General features: G+C 35.2%; 2 protein-coding genes across 2 annotated transcripts; one reads left to right on the top strand and one right to left on the bottom strand.

Moving 5' to 3' along the window:
* Window positions 1-14: 14 nt before the first annotated feature.
* Window positions 15-6,359, bottom strand: LOC137395280 (transmembrane protein 237-like). Its single transcript, XM_068082154.1, has 7 exons — window positions 6,090-6,359; window positions 3,673-3,731; window positions 3,079-3,260; window positions 2,025-2,195; window positions 1,595-1,757; window positions 583-766; window positions 15-208 (listed from the first exon to the last, which is right to left on the bottom strand). The coding sequence occupies exons 1-7, from the start codon at window positions 6,189-6,191 to the stop codon at window positions 47-49; spliced, it is 1,023 nt and encodes a 340-aa protein (XP_067938255.1). The 5' UTR covers window positions 6,192-6,359; the 3' UTR covers window positions 15-46.
* A 291-nt stretch (window positions 6,360-6,650) lies between these two features.
* LOC137393512 (vesicle transport protein GOT1B-like) lies at window positions 6,651-15,046 on the top strand. The gene is made up of 5 exons (XM_068080090.1): window positions 6,651-6,789; window positions 10,205-10,296; window positions 10,974-11,152; window positions 13,703-13,784; window positions 14,595-15,046. The coding sequence occupies exons 1-5, from the start codon at window positions 6,765-6,767 to the stop codon at window positions 14,634-14,636; spliced, it is 420 nt and encodes a 139-aa protein (XP_067936191.1). The 5' UTR covers window positions 6,651-6,764; the 3' UTR covers window positions 14,637-15,046.
* Window positions 15,047-15,452: the final 406 nt, after the last annotated feature.

Genomic DNA, 15,452 nt, shown 5'->3' with positions numbered 1-15,452 from the left:
TAAATATAAAAACATGGACGGTAATGTTTTCAAAGCTTGTGTGGAGCTATGAGATCTCCTTGCCATCCCAGTTCAACTCAGACTCTCCGATGTTCTTAGTGAGTCTGTCAGTGCTTGGCCGCAGGGCAATAATGAACCATGCAAGTCCTACTAGCAAGGTACGGACTAGTGAGAGAATCCTCCATGTGTTGAGTTCTTTGACCTCCTCCTGTGTATAATTCATAAAATTAGTTTTAGATAGTGACGCTCATTGTGATAGCCCCATTGTGATAGCACCATTTAAATTTCCATGGATGATATTCATAACAATCATTGTGGCAATATTTCTGGGTGAGGCAAGACCAGTCATATCTCAAGAATAACAAAGCATACTATTGCGTATAGTCACTTAAATGCTTGAATTTAGTGAACACAAAAATTCAAAAATAATCAATGCCATGGTTCTAGAAATATGATGCTATCACGATGTTTCAGCAAAATAGCTAATAGGTAAACCAACTGGCAAATACGAGATGTGCTGTACTTGTTTTTTATTAAAGCCAGATATGAAGAAAGAGAACAGATAGGAGGTGAGTTACATACATCCTTAGTGAATTCACGGATAGAGTCTGTAGTACCATTAGTCCTTGGGCCTAGTCTGTCATCTATAGGAGCCATTGACACGTTTATACAAAGCGCTGTTGTGTATAGCAGCGCTGTAACAGCACCTGACTGCAAAGTACAGGCCTTGAGTAGGCATGGTTTTGTCACCTTGGATACATCATATCTGCCAAGCAAACAACATTCAATACATAAAATTATAGTATTACACAATTGCTTAAAAGCATGCCCAGGTGCTGCTAGCAAATAATTTCCAGCAGAGGGCCTACCAAATATAAAAATCTTCTGAATGTACAGTTCCTTAAGGGGCCACCATAGTACAAAAAGTTGTTCAAACCTTCAGAAAAAAGAAATATTATGGAGTTCCAATCAGAGTGTTTCTATTAAAAATGTGACAATTGGTGGTAGTTGTGAATATGCTCTCTTAAATGGTGTCTAATGACCAAAAAACGATATAACTCATGAGATTTTTAACAGTATATGGAATCAGAATATATATAGTTTTGGGCATCCACCTGTATAAATTTGAAAGTTATTCATGTCCAAAGCTGAAAATCATGAATTGCTGATTGCATCCCAACTATTTTGTCGGGTAGTGTAATTCAACAGACCCTTTGATGTTAGAGACACAAATTTATCATTACTGTCTGCCTGACTTATCCAGGCAGCTCCAATGATTTCCATTCAATGACAAACAAGACATGATAATGTTGCCTAGCTGTACGATGCACAAAATTGCAGTGTTTCCAAATTTTCAGCTTGGATTTCTAAAAATTGAAAACGTCAAACGGTAAAAAAAAGTAAACGTAGATCCAGCCTGCATAAGGCAATTTGTAAAAGGAAGAAAATAATTCAAGTAATGTGAAATAGTACTGCATGCTAAGACTTCTGACTAAACGGTTGAAAGCGTTGAGACGTGTATCAGTAAGTTGATTAACTTTGGGCAGTTGATGTATTCAGTCCTGGAAACTAGCAATAGCTGTGCCAGACAAACCTGTCAAAAGTGGCAACGGTACAGAAGACGATGAGGATGTAGAAGACACAGTTGATGGGAATGCTCATAAATTGGTAGACCTTTAGGAAGGGCTCAGTGTCTTCTATTGTGCTCAGAGAAAAGGCATAAAATGTCTGCCAAGTTGCCAACCCTGCCAAAATACCTGTAAAATAAATATTCAACCAACATGAGAAATAATTTTTTAGCTAGATTATAGCTGAAATTTGTAACCAAAGTTGCAAAAGAGTCGATATGTTGGCTTTAAAGTGAAGAGTAAGTTAGAAGGTCAGCAAGGTGGTATAATCCATATTATATAGCAAAAATTCAAGCTTCTAATAACAATCATACAATTACTGACAAATTGAGGTTGTTGTTATCATTAAAGGTCTGTTCACTTCAAAACCTATGTTTTCTTCCTATGCATACTTACCCATGCAAAAGTGAGCAAATGTCTTGATGACCTGAATACTGATGAGAGCAAAGCCAATGGAAGAGAGTTTGGTAGGGTAAGCAGCCTCTTCATCCTCCATGTTCTCTTTTTTCCGCTGCTCTTCCAAGTAAAGGTCATCAATAACTTTTTTGTCAGCCGATTTGAATCCGCCTGTTCAAGATAACTTATGTAGAAATGTTGAGAAGTTTAAACATAATAGTGTACAGACACATTTGCTATTAGAAGTATGCCAAGAAGCCCAAATAGTCTACTACAGGTAACCTGTAGTAATTACATTAAGCTACCTGCGACAGTTGTCACTAATTACTACTTGAGTATGTTTACAGCTGACTAGCAGCAGTTTTCACTAGTAGTCTAGTTATTACATACATTCAATGTCATTAATGACTGCTTGTAAACATTTCATTCATTGCTAACAACAAAAGTATCATTAGCTGTTATTGACATCAACTAGTACTAGATCTATGCATTGACCTCAACCCAGGCCCTACCAATGGTCGCTACATGATCAGGTTTCCTTTTATTCTTTTAAGTCAAACTAAAAATATTCAACTGAACCATAACAGCCATCAGTTGACACAGCCATTATGATTATTATTAATATTATTATAGATCCTAAAAGCATCAGAAGGTAGCTAATGGTGAATGAGCTGAAGAACAAGGAACAGAAAGCAGGACAGAAGAAATAAAGCAAGAGTGTCGATGCCTATGAAATAAAGGTGCTGTGTGAGCCTATCAACTGGTGCAGGCTTGTGATCGTGTCTCTGCAATGGCGCTGAGTGTGGTGATGACTGAGATTTAAATCCATCTGCAGAATTGAAAACATGAATTGAACTAATATTTGCAACTCAGATGTAGCAAGGAGAAGTCACCAGAATATGAGACAAACCGCCACCTGTAAAAACATACAGCCACATGCGCTTATTCAACGCGTAATGAAGAACAAACACGCTTTTAACCAAGACCAGATCTTTGTCATGAAAAAGGTTTTTTGGAATTTGTGATGAGCTAATGTATTGCTTTCCAGACATACGGGATTGTTCGATGTAGAGCTTGCCAATAGGTTGGCTCTTCATGTGCTTTCTGTGCGGAGGTTGAGCTGCGTTGTCAGATTCCACATCAGTAGCTTCATCAATAATATCATCTTGGATGTCTGCCAAGTTTATACCGAGACTGTCTATGGTGCCAGGAGATGGTGCGGTGGCAGCAGGTTTTCTGCAGCAGAAGAAGGGTACCATTAGAAGGGTACCAAAACCATTCAACATTGCTTGCTTTCGTTCAACAACCTTCACATAGCTTATACACTTTATTCTTGTTCACAAAGGCGAGCACGCGTTAGAAAAAAGGCTGCATGCAGGTTGACAGGAGATTATGTAAAATGAACAAGTTTTGAAATATCCAGCAAAATGACAATGAACTGCTCAAAGATGCCTTAGCTAATATGTTGTAAATGTCTGATCACATACAATGTAACTACTATTATATATAAAAAAATTTAATTTTTCAGGTAATGTTTTGAATTCTTGGCTTTAGCTTATAAGTTCTGCTAAAGCATAAAACTAAAATATTTGACACAAACTAGTCACATAAATATATAATATACTTTGATTATACGTGAATTACATACCTTTTGCGTTTCTTTCGTGGTTTTGATGAGCCATTTAATGTTGCATTAGACTGTGAAAGCTACAACATTAAAATAGTTTCTGTAAAGACACCAGCTGGTTGTGAAAAATTGGTGAGCCAATGCTGAATCTTAGCATCCGCTGATTAAACAATGTGTAGGCCATTCAAAAAAACTTTTTAAAAAGTTGAATACAAAGAGATTGCATAGTGAAACTATAAATTTAAGTGGCCATTTCTCAACAAAAGTTAACAAATCAAACAAATATTTTCGAAGCAATTGTTTATTGTTTACCAGCATAGTGTTAGTGAACATATTATTTAACAGGCTTTAAGGAGCTTGCTTCGTTTTGGCACTACGATAGCCAATGTAACAGAAGAAGAAAAGCCTGATTACACAAACTAATTGCTGCCCAATCTCTCCAATTTTCTGTATCAAATAATTTTTAGTTGCAGTGTAAGCTATGAATACAAACTTTATGCTGGTGCAAAAAGATTATCAAACGTTTATTTCAAAAGTTGTATACATACGTAGTGCTACCATCAATACTTCACTATTTATTGGACATAGCTTGCAGAGTGACAAGTGGCAATGTACTTATTTAACAAGAGCAGATGACTCCGCTTAGATTACAATCGGATCTTTTTAGTAGCACGCAAGCAATGACTTTGCTTAAATATGTAACTTTTTTTTAAATTTAGCACTAGCAAAAGCAGTTCAACGGAATATCTACTTTCTTGACAGTTCTTTTGTCAAGATAAAAAACTTAGAGCCGTTTTATTAAAACCATGCTAAATAAGTAGATGGAACTCATCAGTGAGCTGTCTGGCCTTCAACACCTTTCTTCCGCTTTTTTTTAAATAAAAAGAGCTATAAAAATTCTGCCATTTCATGAAAAACATAAACAAACTAAATCTCAAAACTAGGAAATTGTTCTTCTTCAGATGTAATGATGCTACTATGATTATTTAACAGCCACTCTATATGGCATCACTGGTAAGAAAAATATATTAATTATAATCTGTCTACAGTTTACAACATAGTAGGTGAGTTGTCTCACAACACGTAATCGAACATATCAAATCAACAGACTGAAAGAGTTGTGGCATGCCAACATTGTCTATACGCATTAAATTTAGCCCGCTTACTTGTTATAAGTAACAATTCTATTATGAATAAGACAGAAATTTTCAATAAACAACTTAATAGAGATGAGAAATGTGTAACTAAAACAAGACAGCAATTTCAGACGCAAAATTAATTAGGAAACAAATTCCATGATTATATAATTATGTAGGTATGTGCTTACAGCAGGAATAAATTGAAGTAGCATACTTCCTGATTTTTTAACTTATTATTAAAAGACTTGCAGTAATCCTAAACACTTAGTGATTTTAAGTTACACACATGAGATTCTACAGCTATCATTAATATACATGTACCTGATACTTGACATTACTGAGGCCAATTTGCTTTTTTCTACCAAATTCCATGAGAAGGCAAGAACTACTCTACTTCCATACATTACTCCATAATCAGAACATCAATTATAAACAATATATGTGACGTTTTTGGCAGTTTCAAGCTGAGTTCAAAAGTATCCTGAAACAAGGCATACACATTGAGCCTATGAAAATACTAAACACTACATACAACCCTTAAAGTTCAGTTATCATGGGCTCATTTCAAAAATCATTCAATTTCTACAATTCATCTTGCCTTCCTATCTAGATAATTATTATTATTACTGTCTTACCCAGGCACTTTATTTATCTTAGTTATCTCTTTTTCTTATCTATATTTTTCTTAAACTCAGTTTAGGTGAACGTCTTGCCATAGATGTCTTCATTTCTGCTTTTTTAAATATTGTGTCAGCTTAACTTTATTCATTTAACAACTTTAAAAGCTTCTTTATGTTTAGTTAATTTCTGAGCTTTTATGCTTACTGGGTTCCACTCTTCAGGTGACTGCAAGGCATAGCAAAGCTCTTAGTTGATTTCAGGTGTATCCAAACTTTGTACGACACACATCTCTTCACATATAGTTTCAGAATTTCCATTATAAATTTATATTGGCTTCTGAATTGCTTTCAGGCTCGCAACAACACCTTGTTTTACTCTAGCTGCTGCAAACAAAAAGGCTGTTAACAATCATTGATCTGTCAAATGACACTTAACTCAGGTTAGTGTTCCTTTAATAATTTTTATCGTTGATTAATAACTGCTCAAAATCCTTTACTAAGAATGTGTTTGTAACTTTTAGCAGCAAGGCCTGACCATACTTTCCATAAAATTATTAGTGCTAAGATTCTATTGCGTATACTATGTTTCGTTTTTACTTTAGGTAAAGCAGATATAGTTATGAGGGTCAGATTACAAAATATTAAAATAATACACTGTAATTAATTGTGTATCACATACGTCATCTCTACCACTTTCTGTCGGGCTGAGTCCATGTTGTAAAGATGGTAAAGAACCATCAACATTTTGAGGTTTTTTCTTCCTTCTTTGAGTTTGTGTCATTTCGGAAGATTGTTTTTCAGAATTGCTATTGTTTGTATTGTCGTTATTTTCGGCTTTAGATGCTCTCTTTTTTGTACGAATTCGCTTTTTTGGTGAAACAGCAACGGTGCCCTTGTCAAGGTTATTGTCGACAGTAGGCGGATTTGCCAATTTTGGTAAAGCGCGTCCTTTCGCTGCAGTCGCCATTGTTATAAACTTCCTGTGTAACTACTGGTTTAGGCCAATAGCGAAGTAAAATTTGATTTCACATTTCTCGTAAACGTTTGATGCTCATTCGACATTGATCTCTAATGTTAGGTTTGCGTTTCTTTTAAATTATCGCGATTACGGTTGGCCAATCATTAGTTCAAACAACTTTGTCATGGTCCAAAAGTTATACACGCAGGTTAAATGCAAATGAAATCCTATAATCACAGTACATTGCTTGCGACTAGTTTCGACGGACTCAAAACTTTCTGTAATTGTTAGTTGTTCCAGCCACGTAGTTTTATTATTTACATTACTTGACGATTTGGTTTTTTAATAGCAAGTATCACTGAAGCGACAAACCAATATTAAATATATGGTTTGAAAATGATGCAAGTTACAGATTTTCAAAGTATGTTTTTGTCTGCAGTAGTTTATGACAATATATTATATATATATGTAGTATATAGAGAGGGAGATTTGAAATTTCATATATAACTGAGATAACATATAGTATCTTGAAGTTGAGCTGTCTTTACAGTTTCTTTTTTACGCATTCTGTTTATGCAAAGTATTAAGTAGGGAATAAAACTTGTTTTATGACCAAGCTGTATACGACAAAGGCCTAACTGTGGGCGGTCAAACCGTTTTGTTGATGACCAACTAAAACGTTTTGTATGTTTGTAATCGATGATGGTTTCTTCTTATTCATTTGGTAAAATAATTTGTCGTATTATTTTTATAAAAAGCATGCAATTATGTTATTGGTCAACTGATATACAAGCTTGAATGAATGGTTTTCAAGCAAAAACGACTTGTTTGTAAACAAAAATAAATTATTTTTGAATTTTTATTAACAATTAAGCAACAATTCAAGCCCATCATTACTAGCATTTAGCAGGTTAGGCTGCATACGGATTTGAATATAAAATAGCTAAACATTAGGATAACAGGCTACGTATGTTACGTTTAATAGTTTCAAATTATGTTGCACTAAATGAAGTTGTTTTCTGATAATGTTTTTTTATTCATTTTAACATGTCAGCTGCATCAACAGTTTAACATATCTGTTAACGAATATAACAGTCTCAATTGGCTTCATCAATAGTAGTTTTTTACAGAAATCATGATGCCGTCATGTAGGCCTAAGCATCAACTTATAAGATAAATACTACACAAAATGCTTTCCATTAAATTACACAACCACAAACCATTTTCCTATTAGCAAACTGCAACCCAAGTCTTATTCAGTTAAAATTGTATATAACATGTACAATTAATGAGAGAATAATAGAAAAAAAATTGCTTAAACCGTAAGTTATTGTGCTTATTACTGTGGCATACTTGTGCTTATACAGGTTCTAAAAAATATCTTCAAAGTTGGATTGAGGTCAACCTGAACTGTCAATCCAGTTGGATTTTACGTAGTTCAATGTTTTTTCTATTATCATAACTTATTTATCTTAGGGGAAATATAATGCGATTACAATCAGCTGCCCAGTGTGCAGCTCTTATTTCTAGCAAAAAGTATCTGTATCGAATACATATAATGGTTTTTTTACATTCATGCCAAAGAAAAATTAATATACTCATAACTATATAAGCTGACCATTTGTTGGCTGTCACCAACTTTAAACCACTAGTGTTACTTTCTGCTAACTCTTCGTGATATCTCAGCAATTTTTTTTGTATTAGGCCTACTATAAGGAAGCTTCGTATAGATGATATTCTTTCATCAGAGTATAGAAACCCATAGTAATTATCTAATGCAAACACTCTCTGGTAAAAATCATTAAAATTTTATATATACGTATAGTACAAAATAATATGTTAGCCTTAGTACCTATAGTTACCTACTTGCAGTAATTTTAGTGTATTTCGTGGTTGTGATCTGCAACAAAATGTAACGTTACAATGTACTATGTGCGGTACGTGCCATAGGGAGCTTTTACCGTTGAGGCAGACGTTTAACACAAGTGTTGAACTTAAGTTAAATGAGCTTAGCTTACTAAAAACATACTTCAAGCAAAGTTTAGTATTAATTTTTAACTATTTTACTAAACTTAACTTTCTCATCAGCTAAACTTTTATCACCCGTTTCCGGTTTTGTTTTCACTATAACTAATAACGAATACTACTAAACTGAGAGAGATTGAGCATCGTATCTCTTTTGCGCGTTGTGGGAGCATATCGTCATATTCATTATTTTGACATATTCAGCACACCGACTGCCAAATTTGAATTTCAGGTGAAATCTTTAGTGATATCGCATGGCGAAAAATATTGCATATGGAGAGGCGAAAAAACATCGTTTTCTACATCGTAAGGCGAAAAAATTGTATAACTGAGTCATCATAACCCAAGGTCGCACTGCATAGATAAACTTCATGGGTGAATGCTTAAATCATCCATAACTAGTTGGTGCAGTATAATTGTTCAGTTGATCAGATCGATTGATGAAATTTTTTAAATTTGTAACATCAATATTTTATGCTCGTTTATATATAGCAACCAGTGGCTTTTGAGAAGCATGAATCTTTGATACTAATCATGCTGTGGTTGGTCTAACTCAAGCCAAAGCAAGCTGTAGTTAAACAATCTTTTAAAACAAATCCACTGTTGTAGGTAGCATTCCATTAGTCAACTTCTTCTGCAGCTCAATATTGATGCAGAAGGTAAATAACAAATATGGAACCATATTTTTCAGTCAGCGTAATTCTGACGACCATGTTTGTTTCTAGCCTTGTCGAATCAGATTCAATTCTTTGGGATTTAGTCTCTAATGTTCACAACATTTGCTAAAAACTTTTTATTTATCTTGGACTGGCAGATATTTTGCTGCTTTACATTATCATATCATGTGCATGCAGTAGAATACTAAAATAAATATCTTGTACCATCGTGAATGGAAAAGTGAGCATGTTATATACTGTACATTTTCAAACTTCGAATGGGTTTGGAGTTGCTTCTACTCTGAATCACAGCAAACTTTAAATTCGAACGCATTCAACACCATTTCGCTAAATTTGTATAAAGGCCTTCACTGTGGGCGTGCCATTTGCCATCATAGAGACACTCACTGCTGGTGGATCCAAATTGATAATACTCGGCTAAGCTCTCGCCGGTGGAGATGAAAAAATTTCCGCACACAACCACGCGGATCTCTGCTACGAAAATGTTCTACTGCTACTCACTTCTGTTTCTGTTTGACTTTGTGCCTTTACATTCACATTCCATGCCAAGGATGGGTTGTTCATACAAGGATGGCAAAATAATTTCTTTTTAGTGCAACTAGTTGACTACGCATGAATTGAAAAGTGACCTTGACCCAAAGGCAAATCTTTTTAAGTTTCATTTTGAGGGATACTTTGTGGAGCTTGGAAAGATCTGCATAGTGCAACTCCAAACAGTAGAGTGCGACTCCGAATTGTTGAAACAGTAGAGTGCAACTCCGAATTGTTGAAACAGTAGAGTGCAACTCCGAATTGTTGAAACAGTAGAGTGCAACTCCGAATTGTTGAAACAGTAGAGTGAAAGTCGTCAGCCGCAAGCAACTCCGAATCCATTCAAAGCATGTAAACGCTGAATTTATTATGAGTTGTGTTCTCTTAGGAGAACTAGCTTTGCTGCAGCCATTACTCTCTAAAGAAAGGAAGAGTATCGTTTTGTTGTTGTTCATTCTCTATTCTCGCATTAGATATGACAGACGCTTTGTATATTGTGCATATGAAGAACATGTCAGCATATCTTTGCATAGTCAAAGATTTCTGCCAGAGTGCTAAGCTACCGGTATGAAGAGTTTGTCTAACTGGCCCAGTTGTTTTTAGAAATTGGTGTTGGTCTTGCCGGATTTGGTCTACTTTTCCTATTTCTTGGAGTTGTCCTACTCTTTGATAAAGGCCTACTCGCTATAGGAAATGTAAGTAAGCAGTTTCTATGTACCTTGGAATATGCCGCAGCTACTTGAGGCATTTTAAAACAGTTTGTATGTTGTTTGCCTAAGAGCTCTAAGTCATACTTGTGTCAACCAACCATATGTGGTGGGTAGCTGACTCTGAAACAGAGTTCTTAATATCTGTTCTATCAAATCCAAATAGTTCGATGAAGCATTTTCAAGGCTTCGGCAACGATAGCACTTTTTATTGCATTTATTGATATAATACATATACAATATTTGTGAATGTTATATATTAAATACTGGTAAATGTAATATATATATATATATATTATGTCAGTAAATGTAATTTATATATATAACTACAAAAGGTTTGATAAGTGCGTGTGTGACACTTGGATTCTTCAGTATCTTCAACAAGGTTAGGAACAACTAATCTAAAATTGTAAGCTGCTACTATTCTTGCTGCTGCTTTTCTATTTATTTACAGCATAAATTGTCTAGTCAGTACAACACTCTAGTGTATCATTGCTTTTATTTACTTTATCAATTGTTTCCTTTTTTGTTCATGGGTAGATAACTTCAAGTTTCTTCCTGTTTTCCAGCTGAAGTCATGCAAGGTTTTTGAAGCTATCGTTGCACAGGTTTTACCAAACTCAAAGTTAACGATCCTTTATTTACCCATGCTTGATACTTTTTAGATACTGTTCCTGGCTGGACTAGCATTTCTCATCGGTCTGGATCGAACCTTCAAATTCTTCTTTCAAAGCCACAAATGGCGTGGCTCTTGTTTCTTCTTTGGTGGGATATTTGTTGTCCTTTTGGGATGGCCAGTGATTGGAATGATAATTGAATGCTATGGCTTCTTTCTATTGTTTGGGTGAGTCATACTGTATGTTGTTGGCTCGTCTTTCATTGTTTACTTGACTTGTAGTTTAATCTATATAAATTTCACAGTTTGTCGGCGTCTGTCTGTCGTCGTCTGTTTGGATATTTGTCTGTCCGGCTATAGCTACTAAAATTTTGGAATTAAAATCTCGCAGACTGCTGGATTTGAACACACAATTATTGCAACCGTATGTTTGCAGTCCGATTATCTAACCACCAGTCTACGAAGGCTTACGATTCATAGCTCTTATTGTACATGTATACAGCTTTTGTCGATTGGCTACGCTAAATGACATAATAATTGAAACTCTATTAATTATATGAAACAGATACTTTTTCATTCGTGCCGTACTAAGGCTAATTTTTTTTCCATTTTAATTTCTCTCGAAATTAAAATTTGGCGATTATATTTCAGTTCAGCGTCATTCGTTAAGGTTAAAACGGTTTCTCAAACAGATATGTAATAAAGTTTTAGTTAGAAGTTTACTAAAATGCATACTAAAACATCCCTCAAGTATGTTTTTAGTAAGCTAAATTCATATAAGTTAGATTCAGCGGTTATGTTATACGTCTGTTTTGAAGGTAAGAACTCTGCACGTAGTACATTGTAATGTTACATTTTTTGCAGATCATACCTACAAAATGCACTAAAGTTATTGTAGGTAACTATAGTTACTAAGATTAACATATTGTTTTGTTGCTATTTTTAGTGGTGATGATTTGTAACAGGCAGTGATTGCATTAGATAATATTATTAATATGGGTTTCTTTACCACTCTATACGTCTATACGATATTTTAGTCTTGTGTTGCCAACGCTGAAGCGAACTAAAATCATATAATCGTATACCAATTAGTTTTTCATTGTAATCGTAACAAAACAGACTATATTTAGCCATTACTCGCTAATGATTTCACGTTTACATTGAAACACCTTTACAGTTTTATTTTTACTCCTAATTTATTTCAACAAAATACTTCTTTCATGATATGAAATTTAAAAGTTGCAGCTGTTTGAAAAAGTTTTAAAACCTTTACAGTTGTCTTTTTTTCCCTTAATCCATTTGAACTGCACAAACAACACTTTTCCCATGATATGAAGTGTAAAAGTTAGAATGGTAAATGTTATATGTTGAATAAAAATGAATTTTTTGTTCAAAGACTTTTTTATTACCCGGGCAACGCTGGTCATTCATCTAGTTTTAAATAGATTTGAGTATCTTATATTGAAGGTTAAAATATATCTCTGCTATAGATGGGTTTTTTCAGCATGTAAATATGACTAATGTCATTCTTACTTGATTTTTACTTTGGTGTGAGAAAATTCTCTGCTGGTGAAACTAAGGTGACAGAAAGGGTTGTACTTGTATCAAGTATCAGCATCTGTCGGTAGTTAGATATTTGTTTGATTATTAGTTTATTCATTACTTATGAAATGAAAGTCTACATGAAGGACAAAGATCAGAGTTCTGTAGGACTGTCTGAGATCAGAGTTCTATAAGACTGTCTGAGATCAGAGTTCTGTAGGACTGTCTGAGATCAGAGTTCTGTAGGACTGTCTGAGATCAGAGTTCTGTAGGAATGTCTAAGCGCAGAGTTCTGTAGGACTGTCTGAGATCAGAGTTCTATAGGACTGTCTAAGAGCAGAGTTCTGTAGGACTCTCTGAGATCAGAGTTCTATAAGACTGTCTGAGATCAGAGTTCTGTAGGACTGTCTGAAATCAGAGTTCTGTAGGACTGTCTGAGATCAGAGTTCTGTAGGAATGTCTAAGCGCAGAGTTCTGTAGGACTGTCTGAGATCAGAGTTCTATAGGACTGTCTAAGAGCAGAGTTCTGTAGGACTGTCTGAGATCAGAGTTCTGTAGGACTGTCTGAGATCAGAGTTCTGTAGGAATGTCTAAGCGCAGAGTTCTGTAGGACTGTCTGAGATCAGAGTTCTGTAGGACTGTTTGAGATCAGAGTTCTGTAGGACTGTCTGAGATCAGAATTCTATAGGACTGTCTAAGAGCAGAGTTCTGTAGGACTGTCTGAGATCAGAGTTCTGTAGGACTGTCTGAGATCAGAGTTCTGTAGGAATGTCTAAGCGCAGAGTTCTGTAGGACTGTCTGAGATCAGAGTTCTATAGGACTGTCTAAGAGCAGAGTTCTGTAGGACTGTCTGAGATCAGAGTTCTGTAGGAATGTCTAAGCGCAGAGTTCTGTAGGACTGTCTGAGATCAGAGTTCTGTAGGACTGTCTGAGATCAGAGTTCTATAAGACTGTCTGAGATCAGAGTTCTGTAGGACTGTCTGAGATCAGAGTTCTGTAGGACTATCTGAGATCAGAATTCTATAGGAATGTCTGAGATCTGAAATCTGTAGGACTGTCTGAGATCAGAATTCTGTAGGACTGTCTAAGATCAGAGTTCCGTAGGAGTGTCTGAGATCTGAAATCTGTAGGACTGTCTGAGATCAGAGTTCTGTTCGATTGATTGAGAGGATTGATTGAGCTGAAAGTTCAGTATTAATTACAATATCTGTACTAATTATAAGCTGATTATTGTAGAGGATTTATCCCTGTTGCGCTTAACTTTCTGCAACGGATACCAGTTATAGGAACATTGTTAGCTCTGCCTGGAGTGTCAACGGTAAGACTCCTTTATGTTTAAATTGTTGTTGGACCTTGTTTTCTGCTTTGCCATGGAATACATCTTTGTTAGGCATAAATATGTTTGCGTAAATAAGAGCACTAACACTAATCTGAAATTTGTATGAATTTCAACAGGTGTACGTGAAAGTCAATCAACTCATATGCCATGCGACATTTTTGTTGTGTCATTTTCAAATGATTTTACACCATTATTTCAAACACTGATATAACAATGATTATAACAATGATGCTCAAGATAGCGGAATTAACTCCTGCAAAAAATTGTATAAGATTCATGTTTACATTTGCCTAAATATTTACAGTTTCGTTTCAGTTTTTCAGTTTTATTTTGAGAGACATAAAACGGACAAACATTGTGTTTTATATTTATAGATTTTTTAATACATTCAACAAAAATTATTTAATGTTTTTAAACTTAGTTTCTCTAACCGCGCTGTTTAACTGTTTTAATGCAAAGGATCTGTGAACACTATTTTGTTCGAATACACAAACATAATACATGAGGTCTGGCGTTTGTTGAACACCCAACATCTTATTGTCAACTATCAGTATTAATTGACATATCACATTGAGCCTGGCACTCACCAACTATTTGTCATATATTTTTGATGAGATATGTGTAAATTCCTTGTCACGTCTGTTTATTCATTTGATGTACTTTCTCACCGCCAGTCAGTTGCGGCGTAGTGAAGAGGTGCTACAGGTGATTGCATGAATGCATTTCTATGTCATCAATGACGTGTTACCAATTGCTAAATTCCACCTTACGTTTTTCACTACCTCGCAGGTGGTTGCCAAGCTAGGAGGTGGTTCGACTAGCAATGTGTGAGTCAACAAGAGCTATTAGGTAATGCTTATGACTTAGCCTTCAATCGGATTGTCAGCATCCCGCATACGAGAAGCCTGAGAAGTGTGATAGGACAATGTTGAAGTGATGCATACTCTTATTTTTACAGACATTTGTTGTATCAGTGTTCAGTTTTCTAGTATAAATATATCTTCATTTTACCAGGACAATAAGACAAACCCGGAGCAATTCTTATTACGTGCTAATATGGAGTTGCCTTATCATTATTGCTCAGAATGTTTGATATTAGTAGTGAAGAATTTTTGGTTGTTAAATTTATGTCTAATAGCATAATGTAAACTGCGCATGTTCAATAGAGAGGTCAGTCATATAGTATACATGACTGGGCGATATATGATGTTGTTACAAACAATTGAAATTATTTCTAGTAATATTCTATTGACCTTGGCTCATAAATCAATGGTAACTAATGATCTTAAACAAGTAATGTGTGTTCATCCGCTTCTTTGGACACGCTCATGCTATCGGGTTCTCTATTGCATCTCACTCGCTATGACTCATAAGTTTTGTTTTGACGAGAAGTCTAGCTGGTATGTTCTCTATCCGCTGCTTGTCAGCTCTCATCCCATAATCTATACGTTTACGTCTAATATTAAGTTAGCATTAGTTATATAACACTGTAAAATGGCTTCCATGTAGTGCCTAGAGGGACCTTGGTTGGATTATTCGTAATAGTGCTTTTGGCTGAAGATTCTAAACTGTCTGTCGGGTGAAACTGTCCTCTATGACTGTTGTTAGGGAAGGCTGGCTTAAAGGTGGAGCATGATATGCTAAGTT

This window comes from Watersipora subatra, chromosome 4, assembly GCF_963576615.1.
Source record: "Watersipora subatra chromosome 4, tzWatSuba1.1, whole genome shotgun sequence".
NCBI lineage: Eukaryota > Metazoa > Bryozoa > Gymnolaemata > Cheilostomatida > Watersiporidae > Watersipora > Watersipora subatra.
The sequence above is the reverse complement of the archived record's forward strand: the minus strand, read 5'-3'. Positions and strand labels throughout refer to the sequence as shown.

Coding starts and splice junctions, on each gene's coding strand:
- LOC137395280 (XM_068082154.1), bottom strand. CDS start 6,191: ATGACACAAACTCAAAGAAGGAAGAAAAAACCTCAAAATGTTGATGGT. Junction 3,261..3,672: donor CCACGAAAGAAACGCAAAAG/GTATGTAATTCA, acceptor CTTCTGCTGCAG/AAAACCTGCTGCCACCGCAC. Junction 1,758..2,024: donor ATTTGCTCACTTTTGCATGG/GTAAGTATGCAT, acceptor TTTATTTTACAG/GTATTTTGGCAGGGTTGGCA.
- LOC137393512 (XM_068080090.1), top strand. CDS start 6,765: ATGATGCAAGTTACAGATTTTCAAA. Junction 11,153..13,702: donor GGCTTCTTTCTATTGTTTGG/GTGAGTCATACT, acceptor TGATTATTGTAG/AGGATTTATCCCTGTTGCGC. Junction 13,785..14,594: donor CTCTGCCTGGAGTGTCAACG/GTAAGACTCCTT, acceptor ACTACCTCGCAG/GTGGTTGCCAAGCTAGGAGG.